Source organism: Miniopterus natalensis, chromosome 21 (genome assembly GCF_054644295.1).
Source record: "Miniopterus natalensis isolate mMinNat1 chromosome 21, mMinNat1.hap1, whole genome shotgun sequence".
In the NCBI taxonomy this organism is placed as follows: domain Eukaryota; kingdom Metazoa; phylum Chordata; class Mammalia; order Chiroptera; family Miniopteridae; genus Miniopterus; species Miniopterus natalensis.
Window position 1 is genome coordinate 9,440,989 of NC_142101.1, and position 22,598 is coordinate 9,463,586.

General features: G+C 41.8%; 1 protein-coding gene across 1 annotated transcript in view; it reads right to left on the reverse strand.

Annotated features, from left to right (window-relative positions):
• RGS7 (regulator of G protein signaling 7) overlaps positions 1-22,598 on the reverse strand; it is a 230,090-nt gene that overhangs the window by 14,595 nt on the left and 192,897 nt on the right. The window contains exons 6-8 of the mRNA XM_087828939.1: positions 16,977-17,041; positions 16,100-16,176; positions 15,912-15,993 (exon numbers count right to left, since the gene is read on the reverse strand). Coding sequence (XP_087685065.1) covers positions 15,912-15,993; positions 16,100-16,176; positions 16,977-17,041 — 224 coding nt within the window. The remainder of the gene's footprint in view (positions 1-15,911; positions 15,994-16,099; positions 16,177-16,976; positions 17,042-22,598) is intronic.

Consider the following 22,598-nt stretch of genomic DNA (forward strand, 5'->3'; position numbering starts at 1 on the left):
GGACGCCGCTTCTCCCCAGGGCTCCCCAACTCCTCTTTTCCCATCGTCTCCTTTCCCTGGGCCGGGTGAGCCCACTTAAGTAGCGGGGGGTGTTGGAGGGATAGTTGGAGGGGAGGAGAGGGGAAGGAGGGGGGGAGAGACTATGAATCGAGAGACAGAAGGAGATGGGATCCTATACCTAGGAGGTCCCAGCAAGCAGAAGGAACACATGGATTGTGTTTCCTTTCCTTTCAAGTTTGGGTGCAGGACGTAGGGATCTCTGGTACCAGTAAAAAGTAATACATTGCAGGTCTCTGTTAGATTCCCCCTCCAGACTACAAGATCACCGAACATCAGATACCCTCGAAAGGGACTCCAGAGGAAGTGTGAATGTGGAAAGAGACTTCTGTGGAGTGGCAATGGTGTTGGGGGGAGGGCAGGAAGGCAGCACTGTTGTGATTCGAGAAATGGGCTGTCTTCACCATCACTGGCAAGCAAGGGGCTCCCTTAAACAATTCACAAGTAATATCATAAGGAACGAAGTACACAAGAAAACCATTTCTTCTTGATGTGCTTTCTATATAAATCACATGGAAAATATACATGCTACACACACACACTGCACTAAAGCATTAATAAATTAAACATTTGGTTGGTTTGGCACGACGGGGCGCTTGGCAGTGGAGGGGAAAGAGCACCCACCCGAGTGGGACGTGTTTACTAATCGACACCGAGCAGTTTGCTGCTGCTCCCCCAGCCCCAGCGTGATCGATGGCCGATGTTCTGATTTAATTTTTCGGTGGTGGTCTAGCGTTAGTATTCTGTAAAAGACCTCCAGTGATTTTAATATCCAGCCAGGATTCACAGGCATTGATCTAGATGTGACGGAGATAATGTTGTGAAAAGATGAGAGCGCCCTGTTTTCATTTCCTATCCGACTTCCACGCCCTTGGGGCCTCCCACCCCTAAGTCTGAGTCCATGACGGGAGGGGAGGCACTGGGGGTCCTTCAGCTCTCTCATCAGTTCCCCCAGAGCCAAGCACGGCAGGGCAGGGCAGAGAAATTTTCTTCTAGCTGTTCAGGGGTGGGACTAATGAGGGTGTGATATACAGGGAAGGGAAGGCCGTCCTTCCAAGACCTGGAGAAAGGAGAAATAAAGGTAAGGTGGAGAGATCAACAGGTGTCCCATTTTCCCCCGAGGGAGAAACCTCAAGGTGAGTGGAGAGAGTGATAGAAAGGCCCAGACAAGTAAGAGGGAGCCTGTGAATGTGGGTGTGAGACGGCCGGTCCCATACACCTTGTCCTAGAGGAAGGCCACAGGCCATCAGGTCCAACACAAATCCTTCCGGTCGGGCAGGTGTTGGCAAGAGGAGGGTCCTGAGACCACTGTGCCCAAGGCTCCTATGCAGCAGGCGAGGGATGCAGCGTTTGTGGCATGCCCCTGTCGCATGGGGCACAGAGTTTCTGAGAAGAGCAGTGGGTGGATGGGAGCCTGAGATTTGGACAAAGGCCACAGTGTACAAGGATTTTATGCTGGGAGCAAATATCTGGAACACACGCTCTGGCATTAAGTGCCAGGAGATGAGACAGTGCCCTCTACCCCACCGTGATAGCAGCCCTGGGGACAGACTGTGCCAGCCTGTCCCAAGCAGAAATCAGCAAGGAGCCAGAAGCAACCTAGTGGATGCTCGGCCCTTATCCCCCACTGCACGAGGTCACATAAAACCAAACCTTTATACCCCAAACTCCGATCCCAAAACAACCTTGCCTAGCACCAGGCAAAGTGGGAAGAAATCTGAAAGTGTGATCATTCATCTGAAGTGACTCAGTTATCTAACCCATGATTTACCCAACTGAATCGCGCAGAGCACACACGGTGAAACCTATCCTTTACATGGGTTCCTGAGGAAAACAGAGCAATTATAGCAAAGACAGGAAATGAATTTTCTTTATACATCTGAGGAGTATGAACTAATTGAACTTGAAAGCTCCTCCGGAATAAGCTGTAATTCTACATCAATCTTACTTCATACCAGGTGGGAATCACTGACAAATGGCCCCAGAAATCGTGTCAACCACTGAAGCCAAGACATGGAAAGAAAATGTTTCCCTCTTATATGGGCCGATCTGAGAGCAGCCGTAAAGGAAATTAGAATTTTCAACCTCAAAGTTCAAGATTATGCCCATTTAATGAATGAGCCATTAGCAGGCATCTAAGATTCCATTTGAACCAATTATTAACATCTTTAATGAGCAAATTAATAAGAAAGCGTTGCTTCTAAAAGTAAACACTATTAGAGACTGAACACTGAGATAATGTTACATAGCTCTGCTCCCATCCCAGGCAAATAAATTCTGCCAGCTCAAAATGTGTTGCTAATGGCTACACCATTAAAATAATAAGCTGGGCCTGGAATGCATATCTCAGGGGCCCTCCAGCTTCCTTTCACTTCTGAAGAGCCTCTTGCAACAGCTCATGGTTCAATAGATCACTGATATATAACTTAAATAGGGGACTCCTGAAGGTTAGAAGGCTTAGATGCCCAAACCTGTCTCCCATATTTTTGAATAATTAAGGTCATGACCTAGTTTTGATAACCCACAAAATAACTGCTTTCGAAAAATCAGGCACTGTGGTGAATGAAATATGGCAATATTTTTTTTTTATGTTCTTTATTTATTCAAGAAATATTTATTTCTTCATTTAATTGTTAGATTTTGTGATAGCTGGTGAGATAAAGAAATGAAATCATGAGCTATACCTCAATGATCTCCTAACTTAATAACAACGACAGCAGATATGCACAACCCAAGGACATGGACAATGGTGTGGAGACAGACTGGGGAGGGGGTGAGATGGGTCAATGGGGAGAAAAAGGGACATCTGTAATATTTTAAACAAACAAAATAAAATAAAATAAAAATAACAATGACAGACATGCAAATCTTCACAATGTGAGAGTGTAGGACTGGACAGAAGTTGGCACAGGGCATTACAGGACAACAGACCATCTCATACATCCGTTCTCAGGCACATTCTGTGGGTTCTCACCAACACAGCAGATACATATTTGTAAAAATTTTGTTTTGAAGCAATTTTGATCTCAATAAGATCATGTTGTTATTTAAAAAGGCAGTTATCTTTTTGAAGCATATATACTTATGTGCCAATAGCTGGCACCAGCTCCACATGAAATGTTATACATACATTATGTTTTTTTGCTCTGCTAAACTCATCTTCCCTATAAAATATAAATGACATCACCATTACCAAGAAGGCACTTAATAAAAATGTTCAAATAGGTACTATTTGCTAGATATAATACTAAGTACATAGTATGGGATTTAAATAATAATAAAGTGGTATTTACATTGGCCTAGAAAAGAATCACAAGTTATTTCTAGTGATTTAAAGGTGAATTTATCTGCAACAGAATTAAGCTGTGTCAGAACATTACTATAATACTGTTTACTAAAAAGTAGACCTTAATGCCTTGGAATCCACTCCTGAAACAGCAAGAGGTGCATGTTACTGAGAACTCTTACTGCCATGGTGTCCACGCATCTTAATGAGTTTGCAAGACTCTGGGATTTTTGGTTTATTACTGATGTTATATTTAAAGGAATGTAAATACCGCCCAATTCCTCCCGTGGCATATATGTCTGTCTGTATTCACTGAAGCAGAAGGCACATGTGTTCGGGTAACTTGGGATAACAAGGGCTCTTCAGAAGAGCAGGGCTAAGGGCCGCTAATGCAGAGCAAGTCTCTCTAAAATCAGTCACCATCGCTGAGGTGTGACCGAGCAAACCGATGTCCTAAATGACCAACGAGCGGAGATTTAAGAATGAGGTGGCAAACAGAGCTGACGGGAAGGTACACGGGTATCCTGGAAATATTTTTAAATGACACGATCCTGGGAAATTAAGGTTTGGAACGTACATAATTATTGGTTCAAGCACAACTAAATTACTGCGAAAGATTTCTCCTTTGGTAACAGTACATGTTCTGGAAGTTCACCTTGCAATGTAGTCTACCTCAATTAAAATGACTCCTGCCCAGCTAGGTGTGGCTCAGCAGCTGAGCATCGACCTAGGATCCAGGAGATCGAGGTTCGATTCCCGGGCAGGGCACAGGCCCGGGCTGCTGACTTGATCCCCAGCAGGGGGCGTGCAGGAGGCAGCCGATCAATGACTCTCGTCATTGATGTTTCTCTCTCTCTCTCTCCCTTCCTCTCTCTGAAATCAATAAAAATATACATTGAAAAAAAAAGATTCCTTACCCTTGTATAGAGTGATGATAGGTTTTAAGGTGTTCAACCTCGGGATTTTTTTCAAGATCCAGTTCCAGCTTTCTGTTCTTGGGCACCTGTTGATTGGTTTAGCTTGAGCCTTGCAAGCCCTGCTGAGCCACCCACTGACAAAAGGCTACACACACACCCTGGAACTCTCCCATCCACTTTCCTCTATAATCTTTAGTCATTTGACTCCTACCCAATCTTTCCTGCCGGCTACACACCCTTGATTGTGCAGTCCCGCTCCCGCGCAGGCTGTGAATTGAGTTCTGAAGGCATAGGGAAGGCTCCCCAGCGGAGGGGACATGTGGAGAGAGATTAGGTAGAGCCTGTGGACCACAGTCAGGACGTTGGTTTCATTCTAAACATAAGTCGAAGTCATCGGGAAGTTTTGAACAGGAAAGTGACTTGGCACAACGTATCTTTTTAAAAACTTACTCTATGCTTCACAAAAATTAACTTAAAATGCATCATAGAACTAAATGTAAAATGCTAAATGATAAAACTCTTAGAAGATAACATAGGAGAAAACCTAGGTGACCTTTCGATTTGCGATGGCTTTTTGGGTACCACACCAAAGGCACAATCCAGGAAGGAGAACAGTCAGTGACAACTCCTGGTTATTGGCAAACACAGAATTTTGGGACTCCTGGTCCATGGGTTTATTTACTATCAAACGCCTTAAAATTTTTTACTTGAACTCTTAAGGCGTTTGCTGAACGTCGGAATGAAGGGATGAAACCTAGACCAGCTCCCTGATGGCGATGAAGAGTTCCCCAGTGTAAACATTTAGGGCCCAAAAGTAGGAAAACGGATCAGGTACTAAACCGGTGAAATGAGGAAGCCTGGGAAATATATACAACTTTAGTATTTGCTGAATCCTCCAACTGGAATGCAGCGCCGCGCCCGGTCTCTTTCAAGATTCGTGACTCAGAACATTTCCAACATAAACGCCTGTACGACAATCTGTCCCTGGCCCAGCCTGCTGCACCCTCGGTGGCAATGCGGGACACATCACTGAACGTGCGGCATTGTCTTCTGAGGGTCCACTGCCCAGGGCTCGGGGGAGCAGCCTCCTGTTCCCCGGAGCCCCTGCTACTCTTCCCCAAATTCTTCAGCGAGCCCCACCGCGTTCTCCGAATCGGCTCTGGTGGAAATCACATCACGTCTACTCACATCGAGGGACCCTCGGCTCATCCCGCCATGACATTCTCTCTTAACGACTGGCGGCTGTCACACGAGCAGAAGCGCAGACTGTCCCCGTTTCTCAACAAGCCACTGGGAGGCCTCTAATGAGAACGTTCGCCTACGGCCTCTGTGCGGGAGCTGACGTTCCTCAGGTTTCACGCTCACCCTTAACATACTGAAAATATTCTCAGCTAGAATTGCTTGGGACTGAAAAAAATCACTTGGTCGAGGCTGAGTTGTCATACTTACCTCGGGTATAATATGAGACCTTCGAGGAAGAGACAGGGGCCTGAGGCAGGTGTACACGTGGCCTGCCAGTCACAGGCGTGACCGACCTCCTTCCTTCTCTATGAGTTTCTTTTCCTTACAAAATGCTGCTTGTAACTTGAGGGTGTGCGAAGGTTTTGGAGTTGGGAGAAAAAAGACCATTCCTGGGTTTAACACACACACTTCGATTTGCCTGAACCAGGATGCCTGGGTTGGCATCCAGCACTGTCATAGCCGCCAGCTGAGTGGCATTTTGACTCACATGTTGTCGCTCCTCTGAAATCTCCTGCACGGGAATGTGAGTAGCAACACAGAATTCTGAGATTCCTGGTCCACGGGCTTAGTTACCATCAAATGCCTCCAAATGTAAGGTGTTTGTTAGATGTATGAGTGAAGGAATGACACCTAGGCCAGCTCTCTGACGGCAATGACAATTTCCCCAGGGGAAAAATTTAGAGGCAAAAAGCAGTAAAGGGTCACTTACTGAACTGGTGAAAACAATTTTGAAATCTGTAGATATTACTATTGTTTTAGTACTAGTACTTTAATGGTATGTTGTAAGGTGAACAGAATCAAATAAAATTCCTAATAGTAGACATAACACACGGTAAGTTCACAAGGCTTGTAATAATTGCTATAATGGGTAACAGTGGGACAGCTAAGTATGACAAATAAGCTCATGTAAATCATTACATATTAGAATTATCTTTGAATTGCAATAGCAGCCCTGAATTCAATAGCCTGGAATTACAAAGGATGCCGGAGGCTCCCAAGTCATATGTTCCCAAATGGAAAAGAGGCCAGACACACAAGGAAAGGCTGCCTGTAACACACAGCTCAGCTTAGCAAGACCTCTATAAGGAAGATGCATTTCAAAGACATGCTCCGTTGCATGAAACTTGATTTCCAAAAGCAGAAACAGGTAAGTACTTTACATATCTAGTGGTGTCAGAAAACAGGGCTCACATAAAGTTACTTTCTAGATTACGTATTTCTCACTAGGAGCCAAAATTAAATTTTCACCATGTGGAAAAACACCCCTGCATTCTTACACAATTATTTCCAAGCAATGCAACCTCTTCTAGTTGATTCAAGGTCATTATTGGGAACTGTGCTTATTTTTGCCTCTCTTAAGACAGCATCGTCCGTGAGGCCGGATGGTCCTCACTCTTAATGTTATTTTTGAGCTTTTATGTTATTTTAGGCCATTTTTAGAGTGCCTGTGCCTTCTTCCAATTAGCTGTCACTTTTCTGCTGCTCTCCATGTCCTTGCCTCTAGCACTACTCCATCGTCTCCTAATTTGTCGCCTGGGTCTGACAGCGGTCAGGAAGCCAGACAAGTCCTACTTTAACACAGTGTCTCACACTTGAGCCAATGGACCAACCAAAGCACAGGCGTTAGAGTGTGGGAGTTTTGACACTTAACTTTGGTTTAGACCTTTGGAGTTTACTTCTTGGTCGACTTTTCAATAGAATTAGATTTTTGAATATGTGAGGCAGAAAGAATAAAAACCGTGACAAATGACATGGAGAAAAATTCTCATTATGTCTTTCGGAAAACTTATCAGGGCATAAGTATTATCCAGGCTAATTAAGTGGAACAGATGACGTGGACCATGTATGAGGAGTTCTAAGACAGGGAATGACATAAAGAATGGGGGCTGGAAATGCATTCTGTGTTCTGAGGGGTGGGAAGAAAGCCAACCAAAGGGAGTGGCTGGGCCGCAGTCCAACGCAGTATCTCCCAGAACAGAGAAATTACTCCTTTCACAGTAAATGCCATCACCACCCATCAAGATAGTCAATCAAGGCCTAGGAATCACTGTTGACTTTTTTCTTTCTTTCACTTCCTACAGTTGATTGATCAGCAATTCTTATGAACTTTAACCTCAAAACCCCAAATTTATCTGCTTCTCTCCCCCCTCACTGCAACCACCCTGGCCCCAGCTGCTATGGTCTTTCACTTGACCACTGGAGCAGCCTTCTGATTTGTCTTCATCATTCCTCTCTCGCTTTGCCCACAGTACCCCCAAGATATTCTCTGCATGGCAGGGCCCAGAGTGATCTTTTAAAACTAAAGCCGTATCATCACTCAGCTCTTCAAACCTCTAGACACTTGTCATTACACTTAGGATGAAGGCCAGGCCTTTGCCGTGGTCTACGAGGTGCTATGTACGCAGCCTCTGTCTACTTTCCGGCCCCACTGGCTACCTCTTTGCCTTGCTCACATCACTGTGGCCTCACTGTGTTGGAGTTTCTGATGGGGAAATGTAAATTGTTTGGGAAAATCCAATTTTTGATAGCGAGGAGGTAAACAGATAATTATTGAGAGGGAACCAGCAGAGAGGGGGAGAAATGTTTTAGAACTTTCTGGGGTTTGAGGGAAGATTTATTTTTTTTCTTATTAATTTAGATTGCTTTAAATTTTAATTTAATTATTTGTCTCAAGAAAGAGGAAGTTCATTTGAAGCAAATAAGGGAACACAGCATTTATTTTCTTCCTTCCTTCCTTCCTTCCTTCCTTCCTTCCTTCCTTCCTTCCTTCCTTCCTTCCTTCCTTCCTTCCTTCCTTTCTTTCTTTCTTTCTTTCTTTCTTTCTTTCTTTCTTTCTTTCTTTCTTTCTTTCTTTCTTTCTTTCTTTCTTTCTTGAGAAAACATAATTTGTGCATCTGGGGAAGAGCAAGTGAACAGAAAAAAAAAATCCCAAATAATAACTGCTCTTTATGAAATCTTAGTTCTTGCTAGTCCTGTGAGGATACTGGCAGATTGAACCCATTTTTCTTTGCTCAGCCATCCCTGTGTGTGTGTGTGTGTGTGTGTGTGTGTGTGTGTGTGTGTGTGGTACATGTTTTTACTTTGATATGATTTCAGACCTATAGAAAAAAATTGCAAAAATGGTCCAAAGGACTCCATAGACTCTTGTTTCAGATTGTTCCACTGTTAACACTTTGCAACTAGAACTTTACTTTAGCTATAGTAGGAGTGGTCCGAGGTATTGCCTTCTCAGTAGCACACCAGAGCTCGGACTTACTTCCCTCCCGACACCTCCCCAGGTCCCTGGGGGAGACAGAAGATCTGGTCAGTACTTGGGAGCAATATTCTCTCTACCCACCTCCCTGAGAGTTGGCTGTTGGCTCTCAGGGCCTCCCTCCCAGCACCACCCAACCGCTACCCACATCCTCACTATATCAGAAAAACAGAACAGAAATCTGAGTGCATCTTTTCAAAAAGCTGCCAACCCATAGGCTACAGAAGCACCCACTTAATAATAGGAAAAGCAGTTTTTATTCCCAGTCTACTCTTGGCTTACATAAATAGCACCAGATATTACATAATAATAGAACACTGCATCTCCAAATCTATTCAAAGAGAAAAAGAACAGACAGAAGATAAAAGATGTGACCAGGGAAAGAACAATTTCAGTCACCGAGGCTCATGATGGCCATACGATCAAAATATTTTCAATCCAAAGGACAGATCGGGATGATAGACAGAAATGCTGTCCTTTCTTCATAACACAAAAGGAAGGTTTAAATTTGGATGAACACATTTTGGATTTGGTAAAACAGCTGAAGGGATACGAAACAGGATCCTGGACTGTTGACAGAGAAGGAAGCACCATGAGCATGGGCCGGCGTGTCCGTTAAAGACAGAGACACAAAACTGAATGGTTCCTATTGACTTCGACCCCAACTGTTTCTCATGGACGCCACAAAACTGACAACAGGAATAGCACTGAGACCTCTCAAGGAAGGTATTAGGAAATATATTAAAGTTCTGCTACTGTTTAAGTTTAATACAATCTATGAGTGAGACCTTAACCTAGACTTAATGATTTGGGAGGGCCTGTGGAAGGAGTTCTCAAACCCCATGTCATCGGGAGAGTCCTATAGGAAGGACTCTTTGTCTACAACAGAGCTCCAAGGTTGTAACAGCCTCCTTCACCCTAATTTCGTCTTCCCCTGAACAAATTCCTCTCCTCTATCTCCCTCTGGTTCAGTCTGCAGCACGTGGCTACAAGTGGGCTGAAATCTTTTCCTTTTGTCCTGAATAGATCTTTTGTGGTGACAGAATACCTAGTCGATTCTATTTTTCTGGTCAACAAGTTCCAAATGAGCACATAAAATTGTGCATGCAGATTACACATGCCTTATCAAATTAAAGGCACCCTCCCTCCATCTATGGGCTACTATACCTGCTGGTTCAAGTCCAGAGGCAGACCTGAGGATTTCTAGACTTTACACCTGTTGTACTTACACAGCACTTTCTACACCGAGGCTCCTTCCCAGCAGCCAAGCATGGCTGATACTAGTAAGCCACCTCTCAAGATGCTGCGACAGTGGACACTTACTATCTTTTGCTTGCCTCAGAGATCAAGCAGATGTGCAAGGCACTGCAGACCATCCAACAAATGAAAAGTGCAATTCATTGCTCAGTGAAATGAGCACGTAGATTATTTAGAGCTGAAGGCAATCGGAGCCTGGCAGACTCAGGAAGAGCTTTTTACCTCCCTCTTAAGTGCCTAAAAAACTTAGGTCAGGCATCTGTACCAGGAAGAAATCTATTACCAAAACCTTTTTATATGCAGAAGACTTATATGCATGTCATGGCAAGTATTTCTTTACCAAACATGTGCTCTTCTCAGCTTCCTAGACATTCCCCAGACCCCTTCTCCCCTTTTCCTTAGCTCAGAATGGTATGCAAGCCCCAATTACTCAACCGCTGAAGAGTTCTCATAGTTTTACGGGGCTCCCGTATGAACAAAATTGGTTTTCTTTTTCCCGGTTAACCTCCTTATGATGTCAATTTAATTATTAGATTAGCAAAAGACCCAAGAAGGAAAAAAAGAAAAAGTTCCCCAACCCTACGTAATAATTTCCCTAATTCAAAATAATAGAAAAATATTTGATGTGCACAAATCCAGCCAGGATGCAAAAAAAATATCCAGATGTGCATTATAAACTGACAAAGAAAGAGTGCATTCTGTGTAATAGAGATAGCATGGGGATGCGGAGGAAATGCCAGGTTTTAAGTCAAAAGTAAGAATTTCACTCTTAGCTATATGATAGTCAACTCCTCAGAGCCCTGCTTTCTCCTGTTTATAAGTTAAGGACAACCACTGCCCACCCTACAGGTCTCTGTACAGAACTGACTGGATGAATGTAAAAAGCTTTTGCAACTAGAAACTGCAATCAAGGTTCTAATCAATGGTCCTCTTGTCATTGATATTAATCCACATGTATCACTGTTCTTTCATATTTTGCAGAGAGGACTCACGCGGTGTGCGTTTCACCCGGGTTTCAGTTGAATGATGAACATCTGAACAGAGGCACAGCTTGAACAGCTAGGTACCTGGAGCGCAGGGCCAACGCCAGGAATTAATGAGCTTCGTGAGAGCTGACAAAGTTCTCTCGCTCCAATGGGGTCACCGATGATGCCTTGGTCGGCTCAAATGTCAGAGTCCTGTGACAGGACACCCCGTGTGCTTTTAAAACTAAGCCACTGTGTTTAGTGCCCTCAAAAAAAAAAAAAATTTGTATGCAGGGAAGAGGGACAGCAGGCATTACTGTCACTCATAAATTCAAAGTATATCCATCAAGTGTCCACTATGTGCCTGGCACTGGGCTGAATAGAGTCAGGGGGGAGTGAGGCCTGGTCTCTGCCTTCTTCTAGGGGACAGTTCCTACGTCAGACCTGTCATCTCATTCCCAGGAATAAGAATCATTTACATAAGCTGATTTCATATTCACCTCTAAAATGTTGTTTTGCTCAATATTGACAGAGGGATCATTAGCTCTGTTTTAAAAATCTGGAAAATAAAGTTGAGAAAATTTTAATAACTTGCCTAAATGGCTAATATGGATGGGGGAAGCATTCTTTAGTTTCGGAATTAGTCCTTCATGTCCCCTTTCTTAATCACGTACACAGTTTTTAAAAGATAAAGAGAAAAGAAAAAGCCGTTTATTACAAGATTTTTTTTTTTTTTAAAGAAGAAACCTAACAAGAAATTTGTAAAAGCTGCATGAGGAAAATTTAAGATGCTCCGGAGAGACATGAACCAATGGATAGGATGACTCAACTTCCTAAAGAAGTCAATTCCCCCAAGTTTTATATAAATGTAACAAATTTATTTAAAATGCCCAAAAGTATCTTTCTCAGATGCTAGACAATTGGTTCCAAAGTTCATGTTGAAAATAACTGGGGAAAAACTAAAATAAAGAGCAATAAGTGAGAAGTGGAGGGGGCTTGGCGGCACTAGCCTTACCAGACATTAAGACACAGTAGAGTCAAAGCGTCTTGGGCAGGTGACATCTCAGCCTGGGTGATGTCCCCCGACTTGTCACCCGTGTTATCTCATCCTATTTCCTCCCTGTGCTGGGCCTCTCTGCTTCCAATGATAATGCCCTTTGCTTTCTCTTTCTCGATGTGCACATGTCTTTAAAAGACTTCTCCTTTGCCTTTGAGTCGATGTCAATAAACAAGTTATATCCTTCCTGTTCCTTGGTTTATTCTGAGCCCTAATCTCTCATCCTAACTGCTTCGCTTCATGCACTGTCTCGTTAACTTCAGGCCCTGGCTGTGAGTGGCAGGTGAGTTAGAGGAGACCACTGTGTGGCCATTCAGAAGCCCGGGGTTCATTCCTGGCTCCCCGTGAAGGACAATTTGTCCTAGATGAAAACCGAGCAAAACTCAGTCTCTCTGTCCTTCAGCCGCCTTATCTGTGAAATGGGGTAAAATGAACACCAACCTAACAGAGTGAGGGATGGAACCACAGGCTACTCCAAAATATGTTGCTCTTGCCTAGTGACTTTTTTAAGCTGCAAGCACTTAAAAAGAGCTTCTCCAAACTCCTTTATCTAACAACAGATGTTCCAAAAGAAACTTAATTGTCATCAGTTCCCTCCCCGGAAGTTTCATCAACCAGAGAAGATTGACTCTTATCACGGGAGAAGAGACTAGAAGTCAGCGCATCTAAACAAACTTGGTCAAAAAACATCGTATCTCCCATTTATTCTTCTAAAGGCCCATTCATCGTTCCTAAAAATCATTTCCTTTCCCTCGAAAGGCCTACATGCCCCTGGGAGTTAGTCGTTTTAATCTGGGCATCTCCCACGTGCAACCTGAGTGTCCTGGGCCCGAGGTCCTTTGTCTCTGTAAACAGGAGGTAACAGCACTGCTTAGGTTTGTGGTGAGGACTGGGCCAGCTAATTGACATCAAGTGCTAAGGACTGTGAGTGCTCTGGGGCCTGTCACTACGTAGCCCTCACTGTCCTTCCCAACATGGGGAAGCAGGGTGCTGGGTCCCCAAACGTCGCCTCTGCTCTGTGGGGAGGCCGCTGCAGGGACCAAGGACGCAGGCGGACCTCATCTCCTCCCTCGGCTTCAAAAGAAACTAAAGAACCATCGGAGACAAAGGGAAGTCATCAATATAAAAATATAAACTCACCTCTCCTGTCCCCAAGGCACATAAACAACCATTCGGTCTCAGGAATCCCTGGGGGCTTTTTGTTGATTTAAATACCACTTTTCAGAAACTCCAGATTGGGTGAAGGAAAAGACCAATTTTCGGTCACGACTACAAGTACTATTATTGCCTGTAATTACCCCCTGTGAGTGTGATGAAATATGAAGCATTATTGAAGGCGGCTGAGGGTAACCACATGATCACATAGATCTTTTCTAGCACATTTTAAACTATTTTAAAATGAAGAGATAAAATGTAGGACATCGTAGGAATAAATAAAATAACATAGCTACTTGCTTGTTTTAAGAGGTTTTTTAGACCTGGTTTTCTCCAAAAAGAAAAAAAAAATACTAAATGTATTTTCTCTTGAAGAAAATATCATTTGCCTTGGAAAATGTATCCATGTTACAATTAAAGAATAGTCTTATCAGAAATTACTGTGGTGGAATACAGATATTTTTAGAAATTTTTTTTTCCCTCAAGATAATTAAACATGTTATCAACATAAAATAATTATAGCAAAAATTGTATTATATTTATGATGAGAGTACTTTCTCAAACGTAAGATTCAATTCCTTGGTCCAGATTAATACAAAAACTATCACTATTACCAATTCCTTTTCCCATCCTTCCTTCCTTCCTTTCTATTTTCTTTCTAAATAATATTTGTCTTTTTAATCAATTTTCTATGTGTTTTGATGTGGAGAATTAAGGCAAAAAATATTTTTTCTTGCAAATAATTTCTTTTGAGAACATTTATTGACAAGATACGATTATATCTTGTCCTCATTAATGTGTGATGTTTTATTTATTATATAGCAGAGCTTTTACATGCTTGTGTTCATTTCAGAGCTATCTATTCTATCCCTATCATAAGGTTTTAGTTACTGAATATTTAAAATAAATATTTAAATGATTTTCAGGTTTATCATTAGTCTTTTGGATCATAACTTTCCCATATTTTAATTATTAATTAAATTTACCTTAGGTTAGCTGGAGTTAAGTTTTCAGGTACAATTCCCTCCTCTCCCCAAAATTAGCTTGATTTTTCAAAAAGATTAAAAAAAATAAATTCTACAAGCCATTTTCATGGGACTCCATTTTTTACCACTCCGATTGTGTCCAAATGCATCCACCACATTTGGCAAATAAACCTGAGCTCACTGAATGAGACAGAAAATCAATAAATAGGCTTCATTCTATTTCAAGGTCATGACTCTCCTGTGTACAAAGACACACAAGGAAAGAACCAGCAGATTTTCTGCCAGGATGGGCCTGGCATTATGCAAATAAAATTTATTTTTGTCTGCTGGTATTACCATATGACACTTGTATCCTTGTGGCCAGAGATTTTGTCGGGCTCATTACTTCTGTGACATGCCCTCTAGTTCACTTTTAAAATAGTTTTATCTGGGCTTAAAAAAAAAAAAAAAAAAAAAAAGAGCATACTATTTCTGAGCAGTTTTAGGTTTACAGAAAAACCTAGCAATTTATAGTGCAGGGGAGCTGGTGTGGGCTGAGTCCTCTTGGGCTCCCAGGAGAACGGAGGCCGTCAGAGCTGAAGGAGCCTAGAGATGGGCCACCAGAGGTCCAGGGGCACAAAGTGGATAAACACGGAGACAATGTATTGACCGGTTTCTAGAGATTGCTTAAAACAAACAAACAAACAAACAAGCAAAATCCTCCTTCATATCCTTGCAACACTCATGCATGTGAGCTCACAATCCTTTCCCACTGTTTGCCATAAAACTCAAGCTGAATTTTGAGTAGCAAAGTCAGTTAAGTCTCAGTTCTAATCTGTGAATTCAAAAGAGATAAAAACTCAACTGAGAATTTAAATAGTACAGCTATCTGAAATTGAAATACACATGTAGAAAAGCAATTTTGGGGAAGACAGACCTATTTTGGTCCAAACCTGAAGACACTTGAGAAGACAATTTTAAGGTATTCTTATCAATCTTGATTTGTCTGATGCTGTGAACCTATTTATTCTAATAATGGTTACATAGATATCAGTCTCTAATGTCTGTCTGTATTTAAAGAAATATATAGAAGACAAAGAAAACATGTCTAATCTCATATATTTCTATTTTGATCTCATAGAAATATATGAGATTAGACATGCTTTCTTACGAATGCTCACAAACGTTGTTTAATTCCTTACACAAAGTTTTCTGGTTTTACAAAAGGACATTCATTATTTGTCACACTAAGACATATGGTTTAACATGACTGTGTAAGAAAAACAGGAAAGTTATTGTGCAAGTTACAGCATTAAAAACACTAGCTGATTTGAGTCTGAGCCACCTAAAATGTTTGTCCATGAAAGTTGACATCCAAAGCAGGTTATTAGTAGGTTTAAAATAATTAGGGGAGGAACACAATTTTGACTTACACTTTGATTAGAAATCCAGAAAAATGTAAATAGTAAGCCCGGCTTTGCAGCAGGGTTCGAGTGTTTAAAAAGATCAGGCAACTCAAATGCCCACAGTGGGTAAGCGAGGGGTGTCATGGTGCAAAAACACAGTTTTATAAACGAAATTCTACAGGACTGAATTCTGGTCATCTTACAGGAAAGTGGCCATCTTTCCTTAACTCATTTACCATGACTTTGGGGGAAATTAAGGGGTTACCACACCCTTCTCGCACTTTCTCAGGAAGCCCCTCACTGTGCCAGGCTGAGGTCATGAACTGGAGGCCGTGCTGGCCCTGGGCTTACCACAGGCCGGTGCACGTCCCAGAAGGCCCTCTCCTGGCTGTCAAGGATCTTCCTTTCAATCTTGTCCCTCTTCTTGTCCACCCTGTGGACATTGCAACAAAGAACAGTAAGTGGCGTTAACCGCAGTGCCTCCCCGAACAAAAGGCCACAACTTGAACGAATCTTCCAGAAGACTCACAAGGACTCACTTTGCTTGTGCTTCTGCCTGCATGAAAATGAATTCCCACTTCCGGGCGAATGCTCTCTGCAGCCGGGCCAGGCTCTCCTGAAAAATACACCACAGGTGAGGACATGGCCCTGTTCACCTTCATGTTCACCTGCCACATGTACTCGTCAAGAAACAGAATTCCTAGAGGAGAGACCGCACTCTGGGCTGAGTGGTAAGTCATGCTCCCTGAAAGCAGCTAATTCTTGCATTACCAGCCATAGAAGAAAACAGGGGAGACCTATCACAAGTAAATACTAATTTTTATGAGTAATTGACTTTAAACACAACTAAAAATCCAAAATACAAAAGTTACCTTGTATACAGAAAGTACTCAGAACCTTTTGTGCCCATTTTTCAGATTCTACTGCTGATTCAATCAGTCTATTCAGTTAAACCCCTGGCAGCTTCCTACCGGTTTTAGACAGTGTACCAAATTCAGTAAATCACCAACGACCTGAACAGATGACATCAGATTAATTGAATCTGCTGCTGGTGACCAACCTGAAAGTTTTGCAAAATCCATTTCCCAGTATAAATGCTCTTTAATTTTATAAGTTTGGATATTGTCACTGTATATCAACATATACCTCAAGTTTTTACATGTAAGTCCATTTTTGCAAATAAGACATGACTTCCCCCTTCTGCCCTGAGTTCGCGTATTTAGAATGACATTGTCTTCAATGAGAATGACAGAAAGCAAGCAAGTCGGAGATTTATTAAGTCTTACGCTACCTGGTGCCTTGAAAATCTGACCCTTAAGCCCCATAAATAGAGGTTAACAGAGTGCCCAGAAAAGACCGTGGGCCTTATTTCTGTTCCTTTTTTACTTTCTTTGCCAGGAGGTCCTTAGTACTTACAGCTTCATAGTCTGCTAGCTCCAGCCTTGCCTTGTTCTGCATTGTCCTCTTGCAGAGGTAAACCGCTGGAAGGAAAAAAAATCCATCATCTCCTGCCTGCTTATTAACACCAAGGCACTAAAAACAAAAATATACCATTACAGATCAAGATATAGCGGTCTTTGTCACTTTTTCCCCAAGTCAAAGTGGTGAATGCCTTTATCTATCATTTTTAGATAAAAATAAATAATTTATAACATTATCACTGAAATTCAAACAGAGTGGTTTTTATGGTGTTTATAAGACAATAAACATGATTAGAAACTTGGTAACGATTTCTTTATTTTTATTAGTTGTCACAATTTTAGCTTCCTCAAAAAATAAGGGAAAAAGATAAAGCCTTTTTAAAAAGACATCGAATGAACTTAAACATCTAGATGTCCAAATAACACCATTTCATAAGAAGGAACTGCATGAGGAGGAATTGTTGGCATATTCAGTTATTTCTGTATTCTACTGTCAACTGAAAAAAAATCAATGTAAACTGAAGGCTTCTTGGCATCACTTTACATCCTTTCTTAAGGGCCAATCATCAATCAATAGTTTTGTCACGAGAAGAGAAAAGAAGAGAAGAGAAGAGAAGAAGAGAAGAAGAGAAGAAGAGAAGAGAAGAGAAGAGAAGAGAAGAGAAGAGAAGAGAAGAGAAGAGAAGAGAAGAGAAGAGAAGAGAGTATAACATCTCACCTAACTACAATACAACTACCTATTAATTCCATTTTCCTGAGGACTGAGTCTCCTCGGTTGCCAGAGAAAGTCCATCTGGGCAGCAGATTTACAGAATGAATGACAGATGGGGAAAGGACAGTCACAACAGCATGGCCATCAAGCAGAAATTTCAAGAATATCAGTGACTCTCATAATCATATCAGACATTCAGAGCCCTCTGGTGCAGCCCCAATTACCAGAATATTCTTCTCATTTTCCCATAGTGTACGATATTTGAGCCTCGTGAAATTCAGTCTACGCTCTATCTTTTCTAGATGCTGAACAGAGGCTCTGGGTGAGGGCTCCCCACTTTTTGCGCGGCCAGCTCCGGGGGATGCCTTATAAACACCGGCTTTGTGCTAAGCTGCACCCCCGCTGGTTTTGATAATGAAGTCGAGCCGGTGTCACCCAGGAAACCTCTCACATGAAAACCCGAGGCCACTGCAAATGTGGTGCTATTTGTTCCATGAAGGTCAAGGCAAAGGACGGCCAACTATGGAATGATGCCGCGTCACTGCAAACACCGAGAACCAGGGCTATGACTTTAGAACACATCTTTCTACAAACTACCGTGGTGCTTGTATTGTCCTGCGAATACTAGCCATTTCCAAATTACTGATTTTCACAATTACTCATTTTCCAAATTAGGAAAAGTCAAACTTCAAACACACAAATGACATGATGTGCTAATATTCTTGATTGCCATAGTCTGGGCTCGCTCTTAAAAAACAACTCTTACTTGTAGAGGCCACTGCGACCTTAATAAAATACGTAAAACGCTTTTCAGCGGTTGAGAGAGATCGTAGTGTATGTGCAGCATCCCTGAGGGTGTGTCTCTTCACGAGAAAAAGATTGAATCTACTGAAATATCTAATTAGATAATTTCGGCTTTCCTGTCGAATGACCTTTAATCAAATTTCCAGGCCCAGCTAAGCTTCCCATCAATCAGGCTTCCTTCTTACCTCCTCTTGCATTGCCTCTGGCTGCTTTATTGATTCTGGTCATTTAATCTTTGTTGTTTTCAATATAAGACCCCTTTTGGAAACGATATTTCTAAACTCTTTAGGTAAATTAATGAATAAAAGCAAAAGAAGGGTACTTTTTTTAGATGGCTCGTCACCAGGCAGTTATGCGTCTTTTACGATAGCTGTCTGTCCTGTAAGGCAATTTTCTTTAAAACTCCCTGGAAAGAGAAAGTGTAGACATGCCACACCCGGGGTGTAGTAGTTGTTTCACATATTTTGCACCCTTGCAGTGGCCATGCCTGTTCTGACCACTGACTCGCTCCCAGGTGTGACTGACCGACAGGTAGGCACCGTCCCAGTCACTCAGACCTTACTGGGCATGAGTCTCAACTGCCTTGGTCCAGTCCCTGCCCCCAGCGGTCAACAGGGAGTGTTAAATTAGCAAATACAAATGGCAATGCCTATATTATCTAGCCTTCCCTTTACTCCTTTCCTGCCAATAATAACCGGGTTATTACAATGGTATCAGAATGAGTGAATGAATTAAGAAATAAATGAACAGGATCTTTTCAGAGGAGTTATTTAAAAGTCAAATGAACTCAAGCGACGTCTACTAGTCTCTTTGGTAAAGAGAAAGAAGAGAAAAGCCTGGGTCAGCAGAGTCGGGGGCACCCTGGATACTGTTGAAAGCCTCGAGCTACTATGGTCATGACTGGAGGGGCTCAAAGCTCACCAGCTCGTCTGGACGCAGCACAGTGTGTTGACAGGTACACATGACACTTTTATTGTTTTTTATGAGGGAGTGTCAACATTGGGCAGGATGTGGGTAAGGAGGGAGGCCCAGGCAGATGCAAGAGGGTTTCAATTCCAAGAAACTTCCTAATTTATCAAAGATGGAAAAACATGAGAGTAGTTAGGCACAGTCAAAACTATGGCTCAGGTTAGGTGTTTTTGTACCGATCCCTAATTATTTAGGCACCAAAGATGCTCTGTGTGGTGTTATGTATGGACCTGAGCCCAGGTACAAAGTGTGAATCATTTATAACACAACCCTTGATTTTTTTTCCTGTCTTACCCAAATCGTAAAAATATCAACTAAAAAAGCCAGCCCTGGAATTCTATTTAAGATGTTTTCCATTATCAAGGGTTTCATTTCAATTTTGAGTTTAAATATATCTCTCCGCAGTAGTTTTCTGGGAGACTATAATGAGGCAATTTTAAGGGCTCGGAGAGGCAAACAGGCGAGTAATTTAATAGGAGTCTGGGTCACTAAGGGGAAGAAAGCTTGAGGAGGCCTAAAGTGCTACACTGCCTAAAATAGCTGTGTAGTCAGGGCATAGAATTCGGCTTTTATACGATTTAGAATTAGACGTGGAAAGTCAAAGTTCCTGGACCACATGTCTAATTAAATAGAAAGTGAACACTGGCATTAGTAGGCTCTAAGGTAGTCTGTTGGATAAACACTGATGTTCATGACAAAAGTGTACAGAGTGGAATCCCAGAGGTCAATGAAAGAATCACTAAGGTCTCGATAAATATGGACAAGTCATACACATTATTCATAAAGACTACAAATACAATTGTGAAATAAATATTTTTAAACACCCAACTTACAACCAAGGTAACACGAACGTATCATATATTGTCAAAATGCAACTCCTCTATTTAATCTTTTGAGGTTTACTTTGTAGATTAATTTTTCCTCTGGCCCCCGAATAAAAACTCAGCAGCTGCCAGTCTTGGGTGTCACCCTCAGGCAACTCAAAGAGTCCCAATTTATGAACGGGAATGTCCACCCCAAGTAATAGTTGAAACATCAAGTTTGGTTTAAAGTCTTGAGGTCCAACATTTTCATTATGTTTCTCTGTTTTCTTTTATTTCCAACAGTTTTCATTTCATAGATTTTAATGTAAAGATGTCTAGGGATTGCCCTCTTCATTAATTTGGCTCCATTTAATACATTTTATCTTGGATTATTTTTTACTTGATCTATATTGTAACCCCTAATTTGATTTTCTACAGTAACACTTACTTTCTGGTGGGTTTTTTTTTTTATGTGTAACATTATCTCTTTTGCTAGTAGCATTTAGATTTTAAGCCAATACTCCATCTATGTTTTAAATGTAGCATAACAAAAAATTAAAATTTTATGCCATTCCTGAATCAAGGAGTGCATCAAAGACTCCTAATTTTTCTTTCTCTTATTTAAATTTATCAAGCAAACCAATAGGTTCTAAGAATCAGCACCTTTTCCAAGAGTATCTCAACAGGTTGTCCAGTAGGAACACGAATCCTTATACTAGACACTTTCAAAGGCTGTGGAACTTTTCAATGACTGACTAATCTATGTCACTGAATCTGGATTAAAATAGTCATGAATGATCTTTTATTCATGAAGAATGAACTTGGTTTCTCCCCACTCTCATCTTGCTCTCTCAGATCAAAGACAGGTAGACTATTACAAAATAATACTATAACCAGAAGGATGAGATTGACAGCCGACATTACTGACTAAATCACTCAGGACAGCAGACTCATGCTATGATCTATTGTCTGATCCCCCGATCATCAACATGGAAAGACCAATTCACTGACAGCCTAGGAGAGGCCATGGAGTGTAGTAGAGAAAGCAACGATCCGCGGAATTTTGAGACCTGGGGCTCTGGTGGCCTTCATTCACTCTGAGTTGAACAAGTCACTTAATCTCTCTGAGATCCCAATGGCTCACCTCTATAATGAAAATTAAAATACCTGGTGTGTCTATTTCACAGGACTTGGGTTAGGATCACAGGAGATGCTATACTGGAGGGTGCTCTGTTAACTACAGAAGGAAAGCAATGTATGGAATTATTAGCTCTATTGTCCTTCATGTTCACCAGAGAAGTTTCTGCTAAAAAGAAAATTTTAACAAGTATTTTTATAAATGAAATGCCCCTTCAAAAGCCTTGTTGGGTAAAGATTTTTACATAAAGTTACTGTGTGTGTTTTTTAAATGATATACCACAGAGAGGGCTATTTTGAGTCTTTTTAGTGTCTCATTTGTTAGGCGTCTCCTCCTTGTAGAACTTCCATGAATTAACAATACCAAGAACTTTATATAATAAAAATGAAACACTTAAGTCTTATATCTGGAGTACACTGCCCAATGACTCTAAAACCATCTAAAATTCTACCTTCAGTATATATGTCATGTAAACATATGATTAGTTTTGTTTGTAACAGGCAACTTGAAACCATTAAGTTGTATTTTTATCTTCAATTTTGTTCTGCACCCATTATTTTCACTGTCATTATCTCTTAAACCTGCATACAGCTAAGCAAACGATCGATATTTTCTGTTCATAGTGCCCCCCCCCCCCTGCTTTCAGGGATATCAGGGGAGAGATAGAAATTTATTCTTTTTTTAATTCATTTATTTATTCATTTGACAAATATTTACTAAATGTATACTGTGTTCCAGGCTGTGATGGAGGCGCTGGGAGTCCTCCTCGAGGTTACATTCTAGAGCAAGTCAAGGCCAGGATGGCTTGGAGAAGGCAGAGAAGACCCTGGTTTGTTTCCCCTGTGCAGGGTGACCATGGCCCCGAGCCTGTAATCCCGCCCTCTCCCTGCAGAGGGCTCCGTCGTTCCAATGCCTCTGTCACCCTGGACAGGGAAACCAAAGTTTGGTAGGTAGTCCTACGAAGGCTTTAATAATCTTAAGGAGATGCGGGGGTCTATGTAAAGTATTTGCATGATGCTCCAAAGCATCCTAGTTCCTGCAGAAGAACAGAACCTCTGCTTCTAAGGGGAGAAAACACAAGAAGCAGAAAAAGGGAGACAGGTGCACATGGATATTGGATGCATTCCTTTGCTCAGCAAATGTTCACTGAGTGCCTACCATGCGCCAGGCTTTTCCTAGCCCCAGGGAGGT